This window comes from Antechinus flavipes, chromosome X, assembly GCF_016432865.1.
Source record: "Antechinus flavipes isolate AdamAnt ecotype Samford, QLD, Australia chromosome X, AdamAnt_v2, whole genome shotgun sequence".
Classification (NCBI taxonomy): Eukaryota; Metazoa; Chordata; class Mammalia; order Dasyuromorphia; family Dasyuridae; genus Antechinus; species Antechinus flavipes.
In genome coordinates, this window is record NC_067404.1 from 69,445,682 (window position 1) to 69,465,947 (window position 20,266).

Here is a 20,266-nt window from a genome sequence, read left to right on the forward strand (position 1 = left end):
GACAAAATTGTTTCTACAAAGTTCTTTTGATCCAGTCCCCTACTAATTATGCCACATTTTATATTTAGCTTTTATTCTAGATGCTAAGCTTTGAGTTTGGGGAAGTAAAGAAAAAAAACACCTGCATGAAAAAAGTTGGCTTGTATTGCTGACACCAATTTACAAGCAAAAGGGGGGATTAATCATGGGGTGTAAGGTCTTCTAGACGTGCAGTATCCTCTCTGTGCCAGCATGCCGATAAACATAGGTTTGCCCGTCCCTTTAATTCTGATAAATGCTTCCTAATTACTCCATGGACAGAAAACATTAGTAAATTGTGTAGTTTCTAGTCTGTCTCACCTCAAAAACTATGACATAAATTCAGCTGGTGAGCTAGCTTCTTTGGGAAAGTTGAGCCATTATGACTAACCCAACAACAGGAAGTCACCAGTCCCCAACACAGTCTACCTAGGCTAGGGAACCTGTCATACTCTATAACTGCTGGGATAAAATCAATGTCTTTCTGCCTCTCCACAAACCCTCAGTATCCTACTTATGGTATTTGGAGGCACTTAGGATGACTGGAACCTTAGTTCCAAGGGTTGAGTCACCTGTATTCCTTGGGGTCCTTCAGGACATAGTCCTAATGCCATCTTCTACATCAGGGGTAGGGAACCTTTTTTGGATATTTATCTCATTTGCCGATCAGAAAAATTATCAACTTAACATCTCAAGCAGTGGGAGGTTGTCTTACCAAGCTTTTGGGTCATCATTGCCTGTGGTTGCCTTGGCAAGACCAGACCAAATCATTTCATAGGCCTTGTATGGCCTACAGCCCAGTCGGTTCCCATCTCTATTCCACATGAATCCTGGAATTAGTGTCCCTGCTATATTTTTTGTATATTATTGCGTGTATTTTAATGTGTCAATGTTGGCCCCTGCTTTTGACTTTCGTCTTTGTATCTTAAGCTTTTAATTCAGTGCCTAGCATGTAATAGTATTTAACACATTTGTTGAATGCTCAAATGTGCCAAGAGGCTGTCTTCTCTAATAAGACGGGGGACATTTCTGATAATCAATAGGGATCCTTCGGCTTCAAGATAATATCTTACCATCAGATTCCTTCATAACAGGGCATGATCAGTTTCTATACCCTCTTCTTAACAGAGACTTTATTGCCAAAATCTCCAGAGAGTGTGGTGGGATAGTAATATAGATGAGAGTTTCCTGGACCTAGAAATGTAGATTATGATTTTCCTTCTCCTTCACCGTGAAACCTGTGAAGAGTTGGTAAAGGTTAGAGGGATAATAGGAATTATATGTAGAGTGAGCATCATCAATTCTGTCTCATTACATAAAAGGTACCAGAATCCTCTCTATTTCATCTATCTTCACAAGTCTTAAGAGAGATTTCTAGTTAAGAGAATGCTAGATGAACCAGTTTTTCTCATGTGTTATTTTTATTATTATTTCTTGATGGAAGTGCTGAGGTACATGGCTGCAAAAGACTCCCAAACTCTGTGAATTATATTTTTTTAGCAGACCCATTTCTCTTTCTCAGCATTAAACACTGTTTAAATGTGAACCTCAAGAAAAGGAGGCTTTAATAGAGACTCCATGCTTCCTGTAAGGAACTTTACCCTTTCCATTGACAATTTGATATCCATTTTCAGGAAGGCAACATATGATATTGTTAAGATGCATATGAAGACTCATAGCATCTTTTTAAGGAACAATCTAATTTTCTTAACAAAACCTGGCTAGTCCTGATGATGCAAGCCAGCAGTATCTGTTACTGGGGAGACTGATGCTGGTGGAGAGCTTGAGTTCAGGAATTCTGAGCTGTATAGCGTGACTAAAGCCAATAAGTGTATGTACTATATTCATCCCTGATATGGTGAGCACCCGGCAGTAAAAGGTCAGCAGGCTGCCTGAGGAGGAGTGAATAGGCCCGTATCAGAAATGGAGCCCATAAAAGCTTCCATATCTGGGAGTGGGCACTGCACTATCAGACTGAGTGAGATTGGGAGCCTCAGCCTCTTAATTTAAAAAGAACGATAAGACAATATATTACCTGATGTTGCCACTTTTCCCCTTGGAGTGAGATTAGGGCCCAACTTTTTTTTTTCCACGATGGAGCCAGGGTATGGAACATTAAAAACCCAAATCTCAATTTCAGCTTATGCTCAGCTCAATATACATCCCTCTTCAGGGCATCTAATATGATGGGTGGTTATTCTGACATTCTGCTGGAAATCTTCCCCATTTAAACCATCTGGATATTGAACCATGAGAAACATTTTACAAAGGGAATTATCCAAATTGGACTCCAAGGACATACTGAGGAATGGACAAAATAGATTTGTATGTCTTCTGCAAATAGATTGCAGTTGACCCAGTAAGGCAAGAAGAAATCCCTCCAGCATCTTAGCATACAGAACTACCCACCCCTGTGTTCTCATAGGGTCGCAAAAGACAGAGTTGCATTGGTTTAGGCTGAATGCCTCTTCTCTTCAAACAAGCCAGAACAGATTTGAAAAGTCATGGATAAGTAGAAAGAACTTTACCTTTCTTACCCAAAAGGTCAGCTCCAATTACCCCTTGTACATTCTTCTGCTGTTCCTCCCTTATTTCTTTGAGGAACAGTCTTTGGATTGGTGTTCTGATCTGGAAGCTTCAAGCCTCTACCCACAGATTGTCACCATCAAACAGTAACAGAATCTAGGATCTCATGAAAGTGGAAAGTCCTCTCAGAAGCAGAGTTTTGTTCTGCGTTTGTTGTTGTTGTTGTTGTTGTTGTTATTGTTGTTGTTCTTTGAAAAGGATCTAGATCAGCTTCTTTAACAGAAAGAAGAGGGGAAGATGAGACAATCATTGCCTATAGTCAGGTTCAGATAATTTTCTAAACTAGGGAAGGAATAGAGATTTCTCTCCTTTTTCTCAAATTCAGAAAATCTTATTTGACTGATATATATATTCCAGTTGTTATTTTGGGTGTCGGGTTGTGATGAAGGATTGAATGAAGACATGATACATTGGTCTTTCCCTACATTTGATGGGCCTGGAGTCAGGAAGACTCACCTTTCTGAGTCCAAATCCAGCCTCAGACACTTCCTAGGTGTGTGACTCTGGGCAAATTGCTTCATCCCAATTGTCTCAATTTCCTCATCTGTAAAATGAACTGGAGAAGGAAATGGCAAACCACGCCAATATCTTTGCTAAGAAAACCCCCAAATGGCATCACAGATGGACCTAAATCAAAATGAATAAAGCCAATAGCAAATGAAAAATTTGATGATATACTTTTATAAAAAATTAACAGTTTTCTCACCATTTCACTAATCAAGTGCACTTAGTAGGCAATACATTGTTGAGTAGAATTTGCAAATTATAATGGTGTCCTAGTTGGACTACTTCAAAACAAGACATAGTTCCATAACTTTAAACTTTCCCCACCCAGACTGCTATTTCTTCTTGATGCAATGGGCATTAGAATACAGTATTCTGTAGGTGATAGAAGACAGTTCTGACAGTCATCAAACTGTTCACAGTTGACAGAGTATGTTTAAATCAGATGCTTACAGTATGCATGGAAAATGTAACTCTAATAGACTTGGTAAAAATACAAACTTCTAAAAGCTGAGTACACACGTGGCTCTCTCTTGAGATTTGATTGAGAATCTCCTTCAGTAAAAGTCTTTTTTAAAAGCTTTATACAAACATAATTTCTTATTCTTAAGGCTCCTTCATAGCTAATTCATGAGTTATTTCTCTTCTCATCAAGAACCTTGGATATGATCTTTGTCACCTTAAGCAACACTGCCAAACTACACTTAATGTTCCTTAGAAAAACGCAGTCAATTCCCAGAAACTTAGGCATTTAAAAAGAAAGTTAAAAAAGCACCTTGGTAGCCTAAAATAGAATGTTAGAGCTGAAGTGATTCTTGGAGCTGACTAGTCTAGTGTCTTCAGTTTACCTACATGAGGAAGTTGAAACTTCAAGAGTTAGCATGAGGTACAAGTTAGTGGCAGAGCCAGAGTGAAAATGGGTTCCTTCTCTCCACATTTTTAACATTGTGTTGCCTTCTCTGTTTCTGTCTTTTATTCTTTGTGTTACAACTCCATATACTTGTGAATACTTTTGTAAATTAGTCATATCATATCAGTGTATAGTTGTTCATTTGTTTAGTCATGTCTGACTCTTTGTGACCCCATTTGGGATTTTCTTGGCAAAGATATTGGAGTGATTTGCTATTTCCTTCTCCAGATCATTTTACAGATAAGGAAACTGAGGCAAATGGGGTGAAGTGATTTGCCCAGGATCATACAACTAGGAATTATCTGAGGCTATATTTGAATTTGGATCTTCCTCACTCCAGGCCTGATGCTCTATTCACTGCACTACCTAACTGTCCTATATCATTGTAGAGAAATAAGCAAATATGGTCACCTTATTATTTATCTAGAAGCTTTGTTTGGTAGGTCCTCTAACCATGTAATTGAGTTCCTCCAGTTTTCCTGCAGAACTCATGACCCAAACTTTGGCATTCTAAAAGCTGAAGGAATAACTATTTACTTTTAAATGTTTATTGAAACCCCAATAATCAGAATGTGATCTGTACAGGGTCAGCTGCAAACAAAGGCGTCTAGAGGATCCTGATATCTATTGGAAAATCCCCTTGTCATTTGGATCTTGCAGAAGACAACCACAATGATATTGGTGGTAAACATATATTAACAGGCTATAAGCTTGGCGTGAGATGATGTGCCCCAAATCATACAGGATGTAAATAGTCAGAAATGGGATTTGGATAAGTGATTTGAATCCAGGTTCTCTGATCCTGATCCAATATGTTTTTTAATACTGGGTGTCTAAATACACCAGAGCCATAGAGACTTTTTCAAGATGAAAAAGCAAGCATATGAATTACTAGGTAATGATCTTCTCTCTCTGCATTTTTTTGGGGGGGGGTAATAATATCATTGACCTACCCGATTCCATTTATTTCTCTTCCTCCCTGAGATGTCTTGTAAAATAATTTCTCTATCATTTAGAGGTAGTTCATACATTTCCTTGGTAAGATATAGCTGATATTTCTAACCTTATATTCATTAGTGCTGTTTCTACTTCTTCTTATGGCATTTTGGGGCCTGAGGTATTAGAGTGGTAGCTCTTTTGTGATTGATGATAAAAATGGTTCCAGAAGCCTTAATTGTTTGAGGTTGTTGTTTGAGGTTCATCTAGAAATGTAGTTGTCATTATGTAATTTAAATGAGTCTCATGCTGAGCTTTCTTTAGATGTTTCTCTTTCATTTTTATTGTGTCTTGCTGTTTTATAAAATTGTTTTTTCTCCTTTCCTTCCAACATTCTCCTCTATAGAGTTCTACAAATTTGTTTGTGATCTCAACTGGTGTTACCTCTAACAGAGAGTAACAGATTGCTGGCTAATGTGGTCTCTTAACTTTTAGCCCCCTTGTGGTAACTGCTTTTTATCAGTTAAATTTTTTTCACTTGTGTCCATCCATTAGGAAATATGTCGACAAGTCTTAAGACAAACTTTTGCCATCAAAATTTCAAGCACATTGGTTTGTCATTTAATGAAGTATTTTCACAGAAGCAAAAATAAGGGAAATATAAAACTGAAATTAGACTCAGGTGGAAATAATTGAAAAAAGCATAAATGATATCAGGTAATTATCTATTTATGGGTTCTCTAGCCTTAGCAAATTTTATATCAATAATTCTTCTTTTTCCTCTTATTTGTATTTTAAATAGTTTATTGTTCCTGTTGATTTGTTCTTAGCATATAGCTAAACTTTTTTTTTCCATTTTCCCCCTCAAACAGGCTGCAAATGAGCTGGGGATAACTGACTCTGCTTTAAAGGATCCAAATGTGATCACTATCCGGACTTACCCTATGGTAAGAAAGCAAATAATTTTGTAAGCTTGTGTTTGATTCTTTGTTTTACCTCCTAGAAACCTTTAGCAAATTTGCATGTGAGATTCTAAAGCAGTAGATCTCATTGTATGCTTGGAAAGACCCTCAAAGTTTTAGATAGATCCCATCTTTTGTATCATTTCATTACTTAAAGTATGGCATTGTCTCTATAGATAGAGATCAGTGGAGTAATATTGCTCTACTGGGCGCCATTTAACAAGAAATGATAAGATCATTAATAGATTATAACCAAGCTTCATTATAAAGTCTGAAAGTCCCACTGTTACATCATTCAACCCACACACCCCATTTATGATATTTTAGCATCAATTAATGCATTTAAGTGAAGGCATACTTTGTATAATTATCTTTGGTGTGAAGAAATTTGATTATACTAGTGCTCATTAGAGTATCATGGGAAGCAATCCTTCCAGTCCCTTAATCCATTTGATTCTGGGGAGATAGCTCTTTTTGACTTCAAATTGAAGGCAGGACAGGGTGTCCTAAGGTCTTTAGTCTATTGAAATGGTCAGAGCACAGCTAGGTCAAGGAGAAAAACAAAACAAAATTGGCTTTGGGTGCCTTCAATCTAATAATGAACCAGTGTTTTCCTGTTGCTCTCTGACAAGAACTCTATAATTGGCACCTTAACTTCCCCTGCGCAGTGCTATTGTATTCTGAAGTCACCCCAACCCCATGAAATCTGCACCATTAGACCTATGATTTCATTGATTTAGGAAACTCATAAGGGACACTCTATCAATACAAACCTTTTCTTGCCTTATAGAATATCTTAGGCCCTTAGGTTAAATGACTAGTCAGAGGTGGGCCTTAAAACCAGGTCCTGGTGGCTTCAGCCTGGCTCCTTCATCCTTAGACCACACAACTTCCCTTTAGAAGGGATATCCACACCAAAAGATCATCTAGAGCTCTTTTACCTACTGTGTTAGCCTGGATTCTTAAAAGGCTATCCTGAATTAGTATGGCAGAAATTAGGCATTGACCCACACTTAATACCATATACCAAGATAAGATCAAAATGGGTCCATGACCTAGGCATAAAGAACGAGATTATAAATAAATTAGAGGAACATAGGATAGTTTATCTCTCAGACTTGTGGAGAAGGAAGGAATTTGTGACCAAAGATGAACTAGAGACCATTACTGATCACAAAATAGAAAATTTTGATTATATCTAATTAAAAAGCCTTTGTACAAACAAAACTAATGCAAACAAGATTAGAAGGGAAGGAACAAACTGGGAAAACATCTTCACAGTTAAAGGTTCTGATAAAGGCCTCATTTCCAAAATATATAGAGAACTGACTCAAATTTATAAAAAATCAAGCCATTCTCCAATTGATAAATGGTCAAAGGACATGAACAGACAATTTTCAGATGATGAAATTGAAACTATTACCACTCATATGAAAGAGTGTTCCAAATCACTATTGATCAGAGAAATGCAAATTAAGACAACTCTGAGATACCACTACACACCTGTCAGACTGGCTAAGATGACAGGAAAAAATAATGATGAATGTTGGAGGGGATGCGGGAAAACAGGGACACTAATGCATTGTTGGTGGAGTTGTGAACGAATCCAACCATTCTGGAGAGCAGTCTGGAATTATGCCCCAAGAGTTATCAAACTGTGCATACCCTTTGACCCAGCAGTGTTTCTATTGGGCTTACATCCCAAAGAGATACTAAAGAAGGGAAAGGGACCTGTATGTGCCAAAATGTTTGTGGCAGCCCTGTTTGTAGTGGCTAGAAGCTGGAAAATGAATGGATGCCCATCCATTGGAGAATGGCTGGGTAAATTGTGGTATATGAATGTTATAGAATATTATTGTTCTGTAAGGAATGACCAGCAGGATGAATACAGAGAGGCTTGGAGAGACTTACATGAACTGATGCTAAGTGAAATGAGCAGAACCAGGAGATCATTATACACCTCAACAATGATACTGTATGAGGATGTATTCTGATGGAAGTGGATTTCTTTGACAGAGAGACCTAACTCAGTTTCAATTGATAAATGATGGACAGAAGCAGCTACACCCAAAGAAAGAACACTGGGAAATGAATGTGAACTATTTGCATTTTTGTTTTTCTTCCCGGGTTATTTTTACCTTCTGAATCCAATTCTCCCTGTGCAAGAAGAGAACTGTTTGGTTCTGCAAACATATATTGTATCTAGGATATACTGCAACATATCTAGCATATATAGGACTGCCTGCCATCTAAGGGAGGGGGTGGAGGGAGGGAAGGGAAAAATTGGAACAGAAGCAAGTGCAAGGGATAATGTTGTAAAAGAAATTACCCTGGCATGGATTCTGTCAATATAAAGTTATTATAAAATAAAATAAAATATAAAAAAAAAAATAAAAGAACTTGGATTGAAAAAAAAAGGCTATTCTGACAAAAGGCTATCTGAAAAAGCTATCCTGGACCCAGTGCAGAGTAAGAAAAATCATTATGAAGTGCTACTGGTGTATATGTATATTGCAAAAAATACATTGAGATATATTTGTTCCAAGCCATTGCTGATAGTGTTTGCTGTTAACTAATAACAAAATATACTTTTCCATTTTTTTTCTCTTAAAAAGCATTTGATGCCTGCTGCTAGACCTCGCACTCCGCTGAGAGAGCCGGCTATTCAGGAGACCCCTGTGGACCTCTGGATTCCTTCTCAGGTATGGGAAAGAATTAGAAAATGAGAAATATTCATTATATTCATTATGACTTTTCCTCAAGATGATTTGTATTTCACAAGGATAGCTTGTTAGTGGAAGGAAAGCTATTTGAATGATGGAATTATGTCAATACTTTCTCTTATCCTATATAATAGATACACCTATCTACTTTACCCACACGTAAATCAGACCCTGGGTCAGGGGACTGAAAATAACCTGAGAATGACTCTTCAAAGGAATGATTTTATCTATAATCCAGATCACTTAGAACGTTATCGATTGAATCTCATTCCGAGTAGGCCCGTTAGGTGAAATCAAGTTGTGATTGATGAAGGTGGGCACCCATCTAAATAAGTGACAATTTCAAAGACAGAAAGTTTGTAAAGGAATATGATTTTATTACTTTCAAGTATAAACCACAACTAAAATTATCCTAATCTTGATTTTTCTTTCATTTAACCTGTAGCTTCATGGTAGCCATTAGGGAACCTTTTTAAAAGCCTCTGGTCTTAATTCTCTGTAACTAGATAGCTCAGTTGAATAGATTTATCTGGTTAATGAAACAAAGTTTTGACTCCCATTTAATGTAGTCGTTTTCACTCTTTCATAGATATAGACTAGTTACTTGGAGCTGTATGTCATTGATTACAAGAGGGCTCAAGAAAGAGTGAAGGAATAGATACATATCACTATCACTACTGACCAGCTTAGTAGCACATTGCATAGAGTGTCAGGCCAGAATCAGGAAGATGTGAGTTCAAATCCAGCTTCATCAGTGAAGAGGATGAGACCTTGGACTATTCATTTAACCTCTGTTTACCTCAATTTCCTCATCTATTAAACGGGGGTAAAAATAGTAGCATCTACCTCTCAGCTTGTTATAAGGATCAAATAAGATAATGGAAAGCATTTAGCACAATTCCTAGAACATAGTAAATGCTACTTAAATGTTAGTTATTACTAATATTATTCCTGCAAAAATAATTCAGAGTATTTGTACTACTGATAGTGGAGCAGAATCACCATATTTGTATATTTTCATTTTGATGAATACTCCTGAAGTATATGAGGGGGCTTTGTCTTTTTAAGTATTTCAAAGTATTTCCTGTAGGATATTTTTGTAATGTGACATTATTCGTTTAAGAAGAAAGGTCTTGCTAAGCACAATTAGATTTTGGAAGAACCTTTTTTTCTACAGATCAAAATGTTGAATTACTGGATTCTCAGTTAATTAAGTTTTACTGAATTCTCCACACTGAGTTAGATATATTATGTATAGGTCATTTCTGATTCAGGACCTAAGAAAAATTAGGGATCTATTTTGAGGTGTGAACAAAATAACACTTTCAACTAAATCAATATCCAGAAAGGCCTCTCAGAAAATTACAGACAGATTCCTGACATTTTATATTAGACTCTCTTGAAGTAATGAGAATACTTGCTTTCAAGAGAGGCTCCTGATGTTAGCCTATTCCTCCCAAGGTCCAGTTGTTTGACCTACTCAAATAAAATCCAGCTCTTTGGATTGATAAATAGAAGTAGATTAGTGCCAGGCATACAAAAATACCCCAGGGATGGGAAATATTTAATCTTGATGATTCACATAAGATACACCATCTGCTCAATTGAGTTCTGACAAATTAGTATATTTTTCATATTCCTCTACCTATATTAGATCAGAATATATTAGAAACATTAGCCTTTTGTCTATCTCAGGTGGTTTCTGCCTGAGATTCTTTGTGTTTACTTTCTTCAATAAGTGGAAGCTTTTCTTGTCAATGGATTTTATTCTAGTCTAAGTCATGCCCTAGTATATAATTGTAGAGATTAGCAGACACCCTATTGTAATACTACTTTGCACAGGCATAGGGAAAAAAGGAGTTTCCAACTAAGTTTCTGTCATACACTATGTTACTTCTAAAAAGTTAAACCTGTCTTCCCTGCCTCCAAGCTATTTTTGAAGCCAAGGCTAGATTATTTGGAAAACATTGCATTAACTAGATAGCAGAAGATCCATTTAGTACATGAAAAGAACACAGTCAAACTAAGCTGAATTACTGATATGATGTAGGTTTCCAAAAATCTCATTTGCTTTCAATTTTCCTACAAAAACATTTCAATTCATATTTCCTACAAACATATATCTACCTTGATATTTAAACAAAAGTTACAAGTCATATTATAGGGAAGTTTAGGGAACTGAATGAGCAATGAACAAGTTCCATAGAGTGCCCCCCCATAGAGGTCCAAGACAACTGTTAAACTGTATGGAAATAAAGTGGGAAACATGAAAGCATAGGTCAGCTATTCTTTGAGTGGAGAAAATCAATACAAATGTTTCCATTTCCTTAGAGAAAGATCAGCAATTTTGCTAAGATCCTTAGAAAATGTTTTAGTAATACAACTGGAAATAAAAAAATTGGGAGTTCTAAGTCAGTTTTTTATTACCAGTATGAATTTCATCAACCAAAGAAGATAAATCAGATCTCCCAGAGTGCATTTCCAATGCACAAGGTCAGTAGTCCCAAACATTCACTAGAGCTCACACTCTCATAACTATATAGTAACAAGAGAACATAGAGATTAGGTCAAAAATGGCAGATTGCTCTGTTTTATATATGCTTTTTTATACATTTATACATACTATGAATTGGTGTGCATTTTCTTTTTCATTGCATAAAGACTGTAGCATTCCATGATGGCTTCATCACTATCAGCTTTCAAAGTTCCATCCTTGGCCAGATCCAGGGTCCCAGAAATCAAAATTCAGAGATCATATGGATGTCAGCAATAACATTTGTTATCAGAAACCCCTTGCTTCAAGATTAAGGCTACTATTAAGAAAGATTTGAGTCCCCTGTATATAGTTGTAGCTTCAGGAGAGAAAACATACTTTCTGAATTTATGTTCTCTAACAGACAAGTCTTTCTCCTCCGCCCCTACCCTGAAGCATGTCCCTGAAGGTGTTTACCTGAATTTAAGTGAAATGTGTGTGTGTATGTCTTGCCTAAACAAAAATAAGGCAGAGTTCCATGCACATATCCTCATTATTTTCATGAAAAATTGGGAGAATTCATACCTAAGGATATACACTCCCACAGAGCTAAGGCAGAGTGAAGGGTAGCTCTTTCCTAAGAGAAGCATATATAAGAATCATATGAGACTTGCTTATCTGTAGCTTTCCAGAAAGAATGGATAGAGACATATAAGGGCTTTAAATAAAACCAAAATTAGCCATAAAAAGCAGTGGGATCCAAAAAAGTATATTCCCCAGTAGAGCTGGTCTCTTTTCTTTATATAACAACTTTTTCCACTTTTACATTCCAAAAAATGAATGTGGTCATTGAGCAGAAACACAGTATGCCAAAAGCATTAAAATAAGACAGAAACTGGCCACTTAGGGTCTTTTTATACTTTTTATACTTTCCCACAATCTAACTTACAACTCCATGACAATACCCCTATGGAACTCTAAGTCTGAGAATAGGCAAAATCATAGTTATTGCTGATATTCATCTATTATTCACATCTATAATGTTTACTTGGGCATCTGTGGTTCATGATTTTGTTTTGCTGCAATGAGAAGAGCATATGATACATTAATGGACAAATCCCATACCTTAGTCATGTGGAGGTTTCTTTTCAAGTAACAAATATCCCAGGAAGTCATGTCAAGTCTTGGCTTCAACAGAAATTGCCTGTTTTTATGCAGTAGGGACGGAACTACTGTAGTTTCCTGAGTATGGGAGTGACAAGGTCAGACCTTTCTTTTAGGAAAATTATTTTGGCAGTTGGGTGGAGTGTGGAGTGTGGAGGGTGGTTGTAAGAGATAAGGCAAGGAGGCTCATTTGAAAGCCATTGCTAAAGCCCAGGTGAGAGTCGATTTGGGCCCGAACTAAAGCAGTGCCTATGAGTGATGAAAAGGTACAGGTGTGACAGATATCGTGGAAGTAGAAACAGCAAGATTTGATAACTGAGTTAGACTTGGGAGGACAGTGAAGAATAGAGGTCACAGAGAGTAGCATATGACTGAAAAACAACAAAGAAAGATAATGCCAAGGTGATGAATCTGGGTAACTGGAAAGATGGTGGTACTTTTGAAAGAATAGTAGAGAAGTAGGATGGAAGTTGATAATGGTAAGGAATTCTCTTCGGGATCTGTTGAGTGAGAGATGTGTCCAGGTCACCCAGATTGAACTATCCAGGAGGCAGTGATTTAGCATAGAATGATTGAGCTGAATATATACACCTTGAAGTCATCTGCAGTCGGGGATATATAATGACCCATTAACTTAGGGAGGAGAGGAATAAGATGAGAAGAGTGTCACAGAAACTCTCAGGAGAAAGGAGGAAGGGACCGTCAAAAAATTTGACAATAAAACTGGCAAAGAAGGTTGGCTATCTATGATCAAATATAATTCAGTTTCCTACAGTTTAAAGTAAAGCAAACCAAACATTCTAGAATCTTGGAATCATAGCAAATAACACAATTGAGTCAGTATTTTAATTTAAAAAATGTTGATGTAGTACTTCCTATCATCAGATCCTATATCTTCTCTCTTACTTCCCTTAAGAAATTCCCAGTTGGGCAGATCAATTTTTACTGAGCAAAGAAACTCTTGAAATTTTAAGTGGCCTCCAGTCCCCAACAGAAGACTCCCAATCCTTTAAGACTGCTTATGAATAAAGCAACTTTAAGTTAAGCTTCAGTGAGCAGGTTAGGGCCCAGAATCAGAGTCTCTGCTCACCAACCAAGAAGGATTAAGGGATTGGGATAACTGGAAAAAAACATCCTCTTTAGATTGGGCCTAATTACATGAGCCAATATGCAAACGTCCTTAAGCAGCATATCCATTCAGTGCATGTTCTTCTATATGCATGTCCATTCAGTGGAACCATTTCTATCAGGAATTCTCTGTAGCCATAGTGGTTTCTCAGTAAGATTCTTCAGGGTAAGGAAACAACACGATGATTTCAAGGTACTCGTAACCATTAACTTTCTTCAGGCATCAGCCTCAGTCTTCCCATCAGATGGCACCCTGGCAAATGCTTTTAAGCTCCACATATACACACAGAGGAAAAACTCCATTCTGTACCACATAGCTCATAATTCATGTTTCTACAAAGTGCTGAGCAATTAGCTTTTGATTGAAAGAGCAGGATGTGGTTTTTTTTGGCTATCTTTGCATTGTATGATACGGAAAACTCTGTTTTAGGAAAATGTGAGCTGACTATTACATAGGAGAAATTTTAGATCAGATTTGCCAAAGCTTTAGTGTGGAAGTCTCATTGATGGAGAATATCTTTGGGGATCCCTTGGGCACAAAAAAACCAAGTATGGGGGAAATGGAGAGAAGTAGGAATGTTGAGTAGTTAGGCGTAATGACAGATTGCCATAATAAAAGCAAAAACTTTTAGATAACAAAGTAATAATAGAATTTTAGAGCACCAAAGATTTCATGGAGGAGTTCAGCTCAAGCCAGGGAATTTTTTCTCCAATCAAAGAATGTTGTTGGTGGCCACAGGGACTTCTGTGTTGGTTGTCTGTGTGGTTACAGAGGAGCAAAATGACAGGGTTTAAGTGGTAGAGGTAGTGGGAGAGAGATATTTTAGTGCTCCCGCACTAAGGGGAGGGAAATCAGGAATTGCAATGTTCTCTCTCCCATCCCCTCAGTTGCACCTCTCCTTTCTGGGTAGAGAAGGAGAGAAAGTTCTACCCAGTAGACATTTGGGTGGGGGGTATGCTTTCAATTATACATTATTTGATGATTGCAGTAGTTAAATATAGTACTCCTTTAGTACAACTTAACTTTCAAAGAGTACTAGGAGTGTGCAGTCATATGTCATTTTTCTGGTCAAAACATTGCCCTAGATTTTTAGAAAACTATATGAGGTACATTTGCCCAGAACGCTTTATGGAAATTTTAGTTTTAACATGGTAGACATTCAATAAATATTTGATCTGCAGACCTTTTTATTCATCAGAATAGTGAATTTCTTGTGTGGAAAATACTGCTGCCAATACCATTTGGAAACTCATCTGCAACTTTAAAAGTCTTCGCAAGTTCATTAGTGTAATGAAAAGTTAAGTTACTATTCATTTTAAGCTTTTGTAGCTTAATTTAATTTCTTAATTGAAAAGCATTGATTTGTTGCTTTTTTTCCCCCTGAAGAAAAAGAAAGAAAAACAAAACCTTGTCACAAATATGCACAGCCAACCAAAAACAGATGCCCCCATTAACTGTGTCTAAAATGTGCATCCCATTGTGCCTCTCTTGAAGTAGCTGTGTGGCACTTTCCATTATGGGTGCTCTAGAATTCTGGGTGACTCTTGCATTCATCAGCATTCTTAAATTTAAGGGACTTTTCCATGAATACTCAGCAGGTATATGTCAGTGGTAGAATTTGAACCCATCTGAATCTAACACAAGCCTGCTATCCATGTACCTAGTGGTAGCTATTATTATTTTATTAGTACTACCAAAAGCAAAGGAATTAGAGGCAGTCATTTGATTATCAAAAAAGACTTCTAGTCTGTCAAAAGTATAATTTACTATATCCATAAAAGTCAGAATACAGTGACTTGTAGCCTTTGCTAATTCTATTTCAGTGTGAATGGAAGGTCGAACAATAAACTTCCATCCCTTGAGGCACAAACATCATTTGCAAGGATAGTTTTCCAGGTAATATGGACAGTGCTGATCGAAATCCATACCCTTGTGACCAGACTCCCAAGCCCCAGCTAGTCTGGTCCTTTTATAATGTCACTGTTTCTGAATGCTATAGTTCTATTCACAGAGGAATAACACCTGTTCCCAGATTGCATTTCTCAGGTGTGACCTGCCTTTCCATTGAGTCCCATGGCATGTTAATAGACCATGGCAGCATGGCAGATGGGTAACAGTCCACAGCCAGCAGGTTTGTGAGCACCCCGAGCTGAGAAATCCCCATTGTCACAACAGATGGCGATCATGCCTTCAGAGCTGTTGAGCGCCACAGGACTGGCAATCAACTTTTTATAAGTTGATAAATATGACGTTGGTATTTGCTAACTAGATGGAGGGTATAGTAGCAAATATTTATAGCATATACAAACAAATCTACTCCCAGGGTCACTGTGATGAAATCGGGCATGGGTTTGGGGTTTTCCAGATTTCAGAGGGAAATCTGAAATGTTTAGGAATTTATCCTAAACTTTTGAAACAATCATTTCCACACATAAATTTGGACCCGTGCTGTTGCACACGATTCTTCATGCAGTGCCTAATGTCAAAACAAACTTTAACTTAGCTAAATCTGTGCAGACAGCTTTTTACTTCTTTCCAAATTCTCTGACTTATATGGGTTGTGGTTTTAGGCAGCCCTTAATGGCCTGTAAGGTTGATTTAGGGAACCCTGTGTGTTTACTTCCAGTAAATCAACAAAGAAGCCCACACAGCACAACCTGGAATACATTCGACTCTGATGTGTGGAGGTCATGGGAATGATAACTTTTATAGATGCAGATGCAGCAATGATTCCCCTTAGCTCTTTGGGATGCCATGTAGTCACAATGTGAAGAACCGGCCGCCATGTAAGAATGACTCCCCAAAGCCTGGCTTATCTCGTCCCGAGTTGGAAGGGACCTTTGGCATCATCTGAAGAAATAACAGCAAAATATCCTATACATCAAATAAGCTCTATGGCCTTTACACAGGATTGAGCCTTTAGGAGGGAAAAAAAGGTGGATTTCATTCAGATGATGTATTATGTTTTTCCAGACTGGCATCAAATCATAGGCTAAAAATGAGCAATAATAACTAATTTAACTGTTTGCATTAATTTGATAATAAGCTAACAACTTAACGATGGTCCTAGAAGAAAAAGTCACACTTGGTATTTATCAGCAGTAGCAATTATAAAACATATCCAACTTTTGTAATAAATTCTTTCTCGTGTTAACTAGAACCAAGTTGCTTTGGTCAAGGAGGCAGAACTAAAGGAGAAGACCAATGAGGGCCTTTTCCAAAAGACTGATTCCTTGGTGTGTCCATCCCCAATTCCCACCAAAAATCTTGAGTAAACCCATTGCCCGCAGGAGACAGTTATCTTCTATGTAGAGGAGAGTTTGGCATTCCCTAGTGGGAAGTTGAGTTGACACATCTGAGATGACAGTGAGTCTTACATCCTGTGTGTATTGATATAAAATGGGTCTCTGTACTGTGAATACACTCAGTGCCAAAGTTGTAGTCCTAGAGCAATTTAGCTGGTCTCAAGCCTTTTGGACCTTGAATTTTTTTCCTTATTGTGTTTGCTATTTTTTTTTTTGTACTTTGAAGTTGATAGGCCTTCTCTTGGGTTGTTACTTCCTGCTGACATTTCCCCTTAGTACGCATCCTAGAGCACTGTGCTCCTATCATCTCTAAGCCTTTTGTAATTGACTGTAGAATTCTTGAAAATCAAGCATAACAATCTAAAACAAGGTACCCCAAAAGACATTGTCATTAGGCCTTTAGGAAGTAAACCTCTAGCCAGGTTTCAGTTAACTTGGAAAGAACTTACCAGGGGAGCTTCAGAAAATACTCTATCAGCAAGTCCATGACAGTGAAGAAGAGCACCTGGTTTGTTGAGCAAAAATCTGTTCCCCTAGTTGCTATTGGATTGCTCACCAGAGAAGACCACAGCATTTCTCTTCATTAACAGTATTCTCCAATAATTTATTAGCAGAAAAACAGCCTGCATGTCTTTCAAAGCCAGTACAACTTCAGCCCAAGATGTTTGCAAGAAATTGGCCCAAATTGTTTCCAAGTTCATGACCAAATAAACTTAGAATCAACAGATAAACAATTAATTGTGAAAAAGTCTTCATACTAAATTTCTCAGCTAAAGATCTTACATCCTTGGTCCATAATGAATCCATACAAATGTAGAAGACTAAGAGACATTACTCAGTAAATAAGTGGTCCAAAAATAAGCACAGGCAGATCTCAAATGAAGAAATGAAAGCTTTGTGTGAAAGAAGATGAAAACCAGTCAGTTAATAATAATTTAGTAAACACTTACTCTGTGCCAGACACTTAGTACAGTGCCTGTCACATAGTGGGTACCTAATACGTGTTTATTAATGATTCACTCTGACTAGTTGCAGATACTACTAATATTCTTCTCTCATCTGCCATATCCAATTGATTAGCAAGTCATTAATTCTACTTCCAGAGTATCTCTTGAATTGCATCATCTCTTTTCTATTTCTACTACTGTAGCCCTAATACAGACCTTCATTACTGAAGTTCTAGAACACTCCAATAGCCTTTCAACAGGTCTTCTTGCCTTTATTTTTGCCTTTTACTAATGTAGTCCTCACATTACTGTCACAATCCTTTTCCTTATGCCTGGATATATGGTCATGTCACTCGGCTCCTCAAGCATTTTCACTGGATCCCTAGTGCTTACCAAATAAAACTCCTTTGTTTGGCATTAATGGCCTTGCAAAGTGTGGTACCAATTGATCTTTAGAAATTTATATCATATTCTCCAAATAGTTTCTGCTTCAGCAAAACAGTATTCCTCAATGCTTCTAACTATACCCTCTGTTCTCCTTCCTTTATAGCTCTACTCATACTACCTATGGCTTTTATGCTTTCCTAATTCCTCATCATCCCCACTCATGTTCTTCAACTTATGAGTCTTTTCCAAGGTAGCCGATCTTTAGAACCAATTTTAAATGCCACCTCCTTTGTTAGATCTTCCCTAATCTCCCCCAGTCAATAATGACTTTGCCCTAGCCCTTGAACATCATTTAGCTTTTTTGTTTTATACTTTTGTGTTGCTTTTATTCTGTATTATTTGATATTATAATTACTCTGTGAATGCCCTTTGTTTCTACTAGACTATAAATTTCACAAGGTTGGGGGGCTATCTCATTTGAGCTTCGTAGCCCCCCCCCTCAATTTTCTACACATAGTAAGTATTGAAGAAACACATTGGATACTATCCGATTCACCCATAGACAGCTCCTGACTGAGCTGGGACTTAACAGCAGATCTCTTACATCCCAAGTCTGTAATCTTGCCATTCCCCTCCACATCTCCTTTTTTTTTTACTTGCTTCCTTTCTGAATAGGAGGCCTAGAATAATTGTTGGTGACAAAATGCCATCAGAATCTAGAGAAAATTAGCTTAAAGTGAACCTAGTCTTGAGGACAACAATATATTGAAGCAAAGTTAAGAGAGGAAAATAAAGCAGGTGAGAAATGAATCTTCATCCTGTTGGTGACAAAATAGCAATTAACAACAAAATACAGAAGAATTCTAAGAACACACTTGAGAATTCTGAGAAACAAACAGAACCAGATGTTCCTTACAATCTCTGATTCTGAGCTTTGATGACAGAAGAATATAACGAGCTTTATAAGATAAAGAGGCCTCAGCAGGCTGACACTCAATAGTTTTGTTGCATTTAAACACTAGAAGATATTTCTGTGGCTGCCAAGGAAATGTCCTTGGTTAATGGCTTTTTGGATTGAATATGGTGACATTCTTACCTTGAGGCCTTTAGCAATGAATGAAATGACATCTACCCTCATATCTATCCTCATGTTGCGTGTGCATTTTACATAGTAAAATATTGCTTTGTATACACAAACACACAGATAACCTTTTCTCCAGAGGTTCATGTCACCCACATTTCCATCATCTTGCTTTTCCGCTCATCTCGGCCACTTTGAACCCATTGCCACGAGGAAATCTGTCCTGCAGAATATGTTTGCTGTGACTTCCTTCCTTCCCTTGGATATTTTAGTTTCTGTTTAGGCTCAGTGTGTGTCAAGTTCTATAAACTAGATGCTAATTTCAGTGAATTTTACTTATTTGTATTCAACCAATTGTATCTTTCTCTTCAGCAATTTGTTCTCTAAGACAATGTGACAAGGATGCTTGAGATGCTGAGCATCCCTAATGTAGTTAAGAGGTCGAGAGTGATTTCTTTTTCATCTTGCAACTTCAAGAGTTGCTTATTTGGGGCACTGGCATTGACATTCAATGTCATTTTCTGTCATGGTTTGTTGTTGTTGCCTGTGATTCTGAGATGAGATTTTTCTTAAAATTTAGTAATAACAACTTAAAAAACAGATTTGCGTGGACCCTTTTGCTTTTGCTTTGGACAAATCTATGTGACAGTGACTGTGTGTGCAGGGGAAGTGATAGGTTTTTTTCATGACTTTTGAATCACTGATAGCTTCTTCTTTAATCATTTCTTGCCCTTTTTATAAGCAAAGCAACATGAACAGCATGAGCGATCCAGGAAAGAAAATCTTCTGAATATCCTCTTTCAGAAAAGTTAAACAAGTACATATTTTTTCACAATGAATATGTGGAATGTTGCTCTAAAAATATACTTTGTGAATAGTACTATTCTTGAGAGTGAAAAATAATAATAGTGACAAAAATAGGATGACTAAAGAAAAAACAGCATCAAGACAGTGTCTTGAAGGAGAGCAGAAAAGCCTGTGTGAAACCCTTTAGCAGAGAATGTGTAATTCATTTTAACCTCTCAGAATTGGTGTTGCCATTTTCATAGGATCTAAATAGATAAATAGATAGATAGATAGAAATAGATAGATAGAATAAATAGAATCATCTTGCTGAAATCAAAATGATTTTGTGGAGCTC

The 20,266-nt window shown here is 37.3% G+C and overlaps 1 protein-coding gene across 2 annotated transcripts in view; it reads left to right on the forward strand.

Moving 5' to 3' along the window:
- Positions 1 to 20,266, forward strand: part of PCDH11X (protocadherin 11 X-linked) — a 576,990-nt gene that overhangs the window by 239,020 nt on the left and 317,704 nt on the right. For both annotated transcript variants that reach the window (XM_051969012.1, XM_051969013.1), the window contains exons 5-6: positions 5,827 to 5,901; positions 8,532 to 8,618. In XM_051969012.1, the coding sequence (XP_051824972.1) occupies positions 5,827 to 5,901; positions 8,532 to 8,618 (162 nt within the window). The remainder of the gene's footprint in view (positions 1 to 5,826; positions 5,902 to 8,531; positions 8,619 to 20,266) is intronic.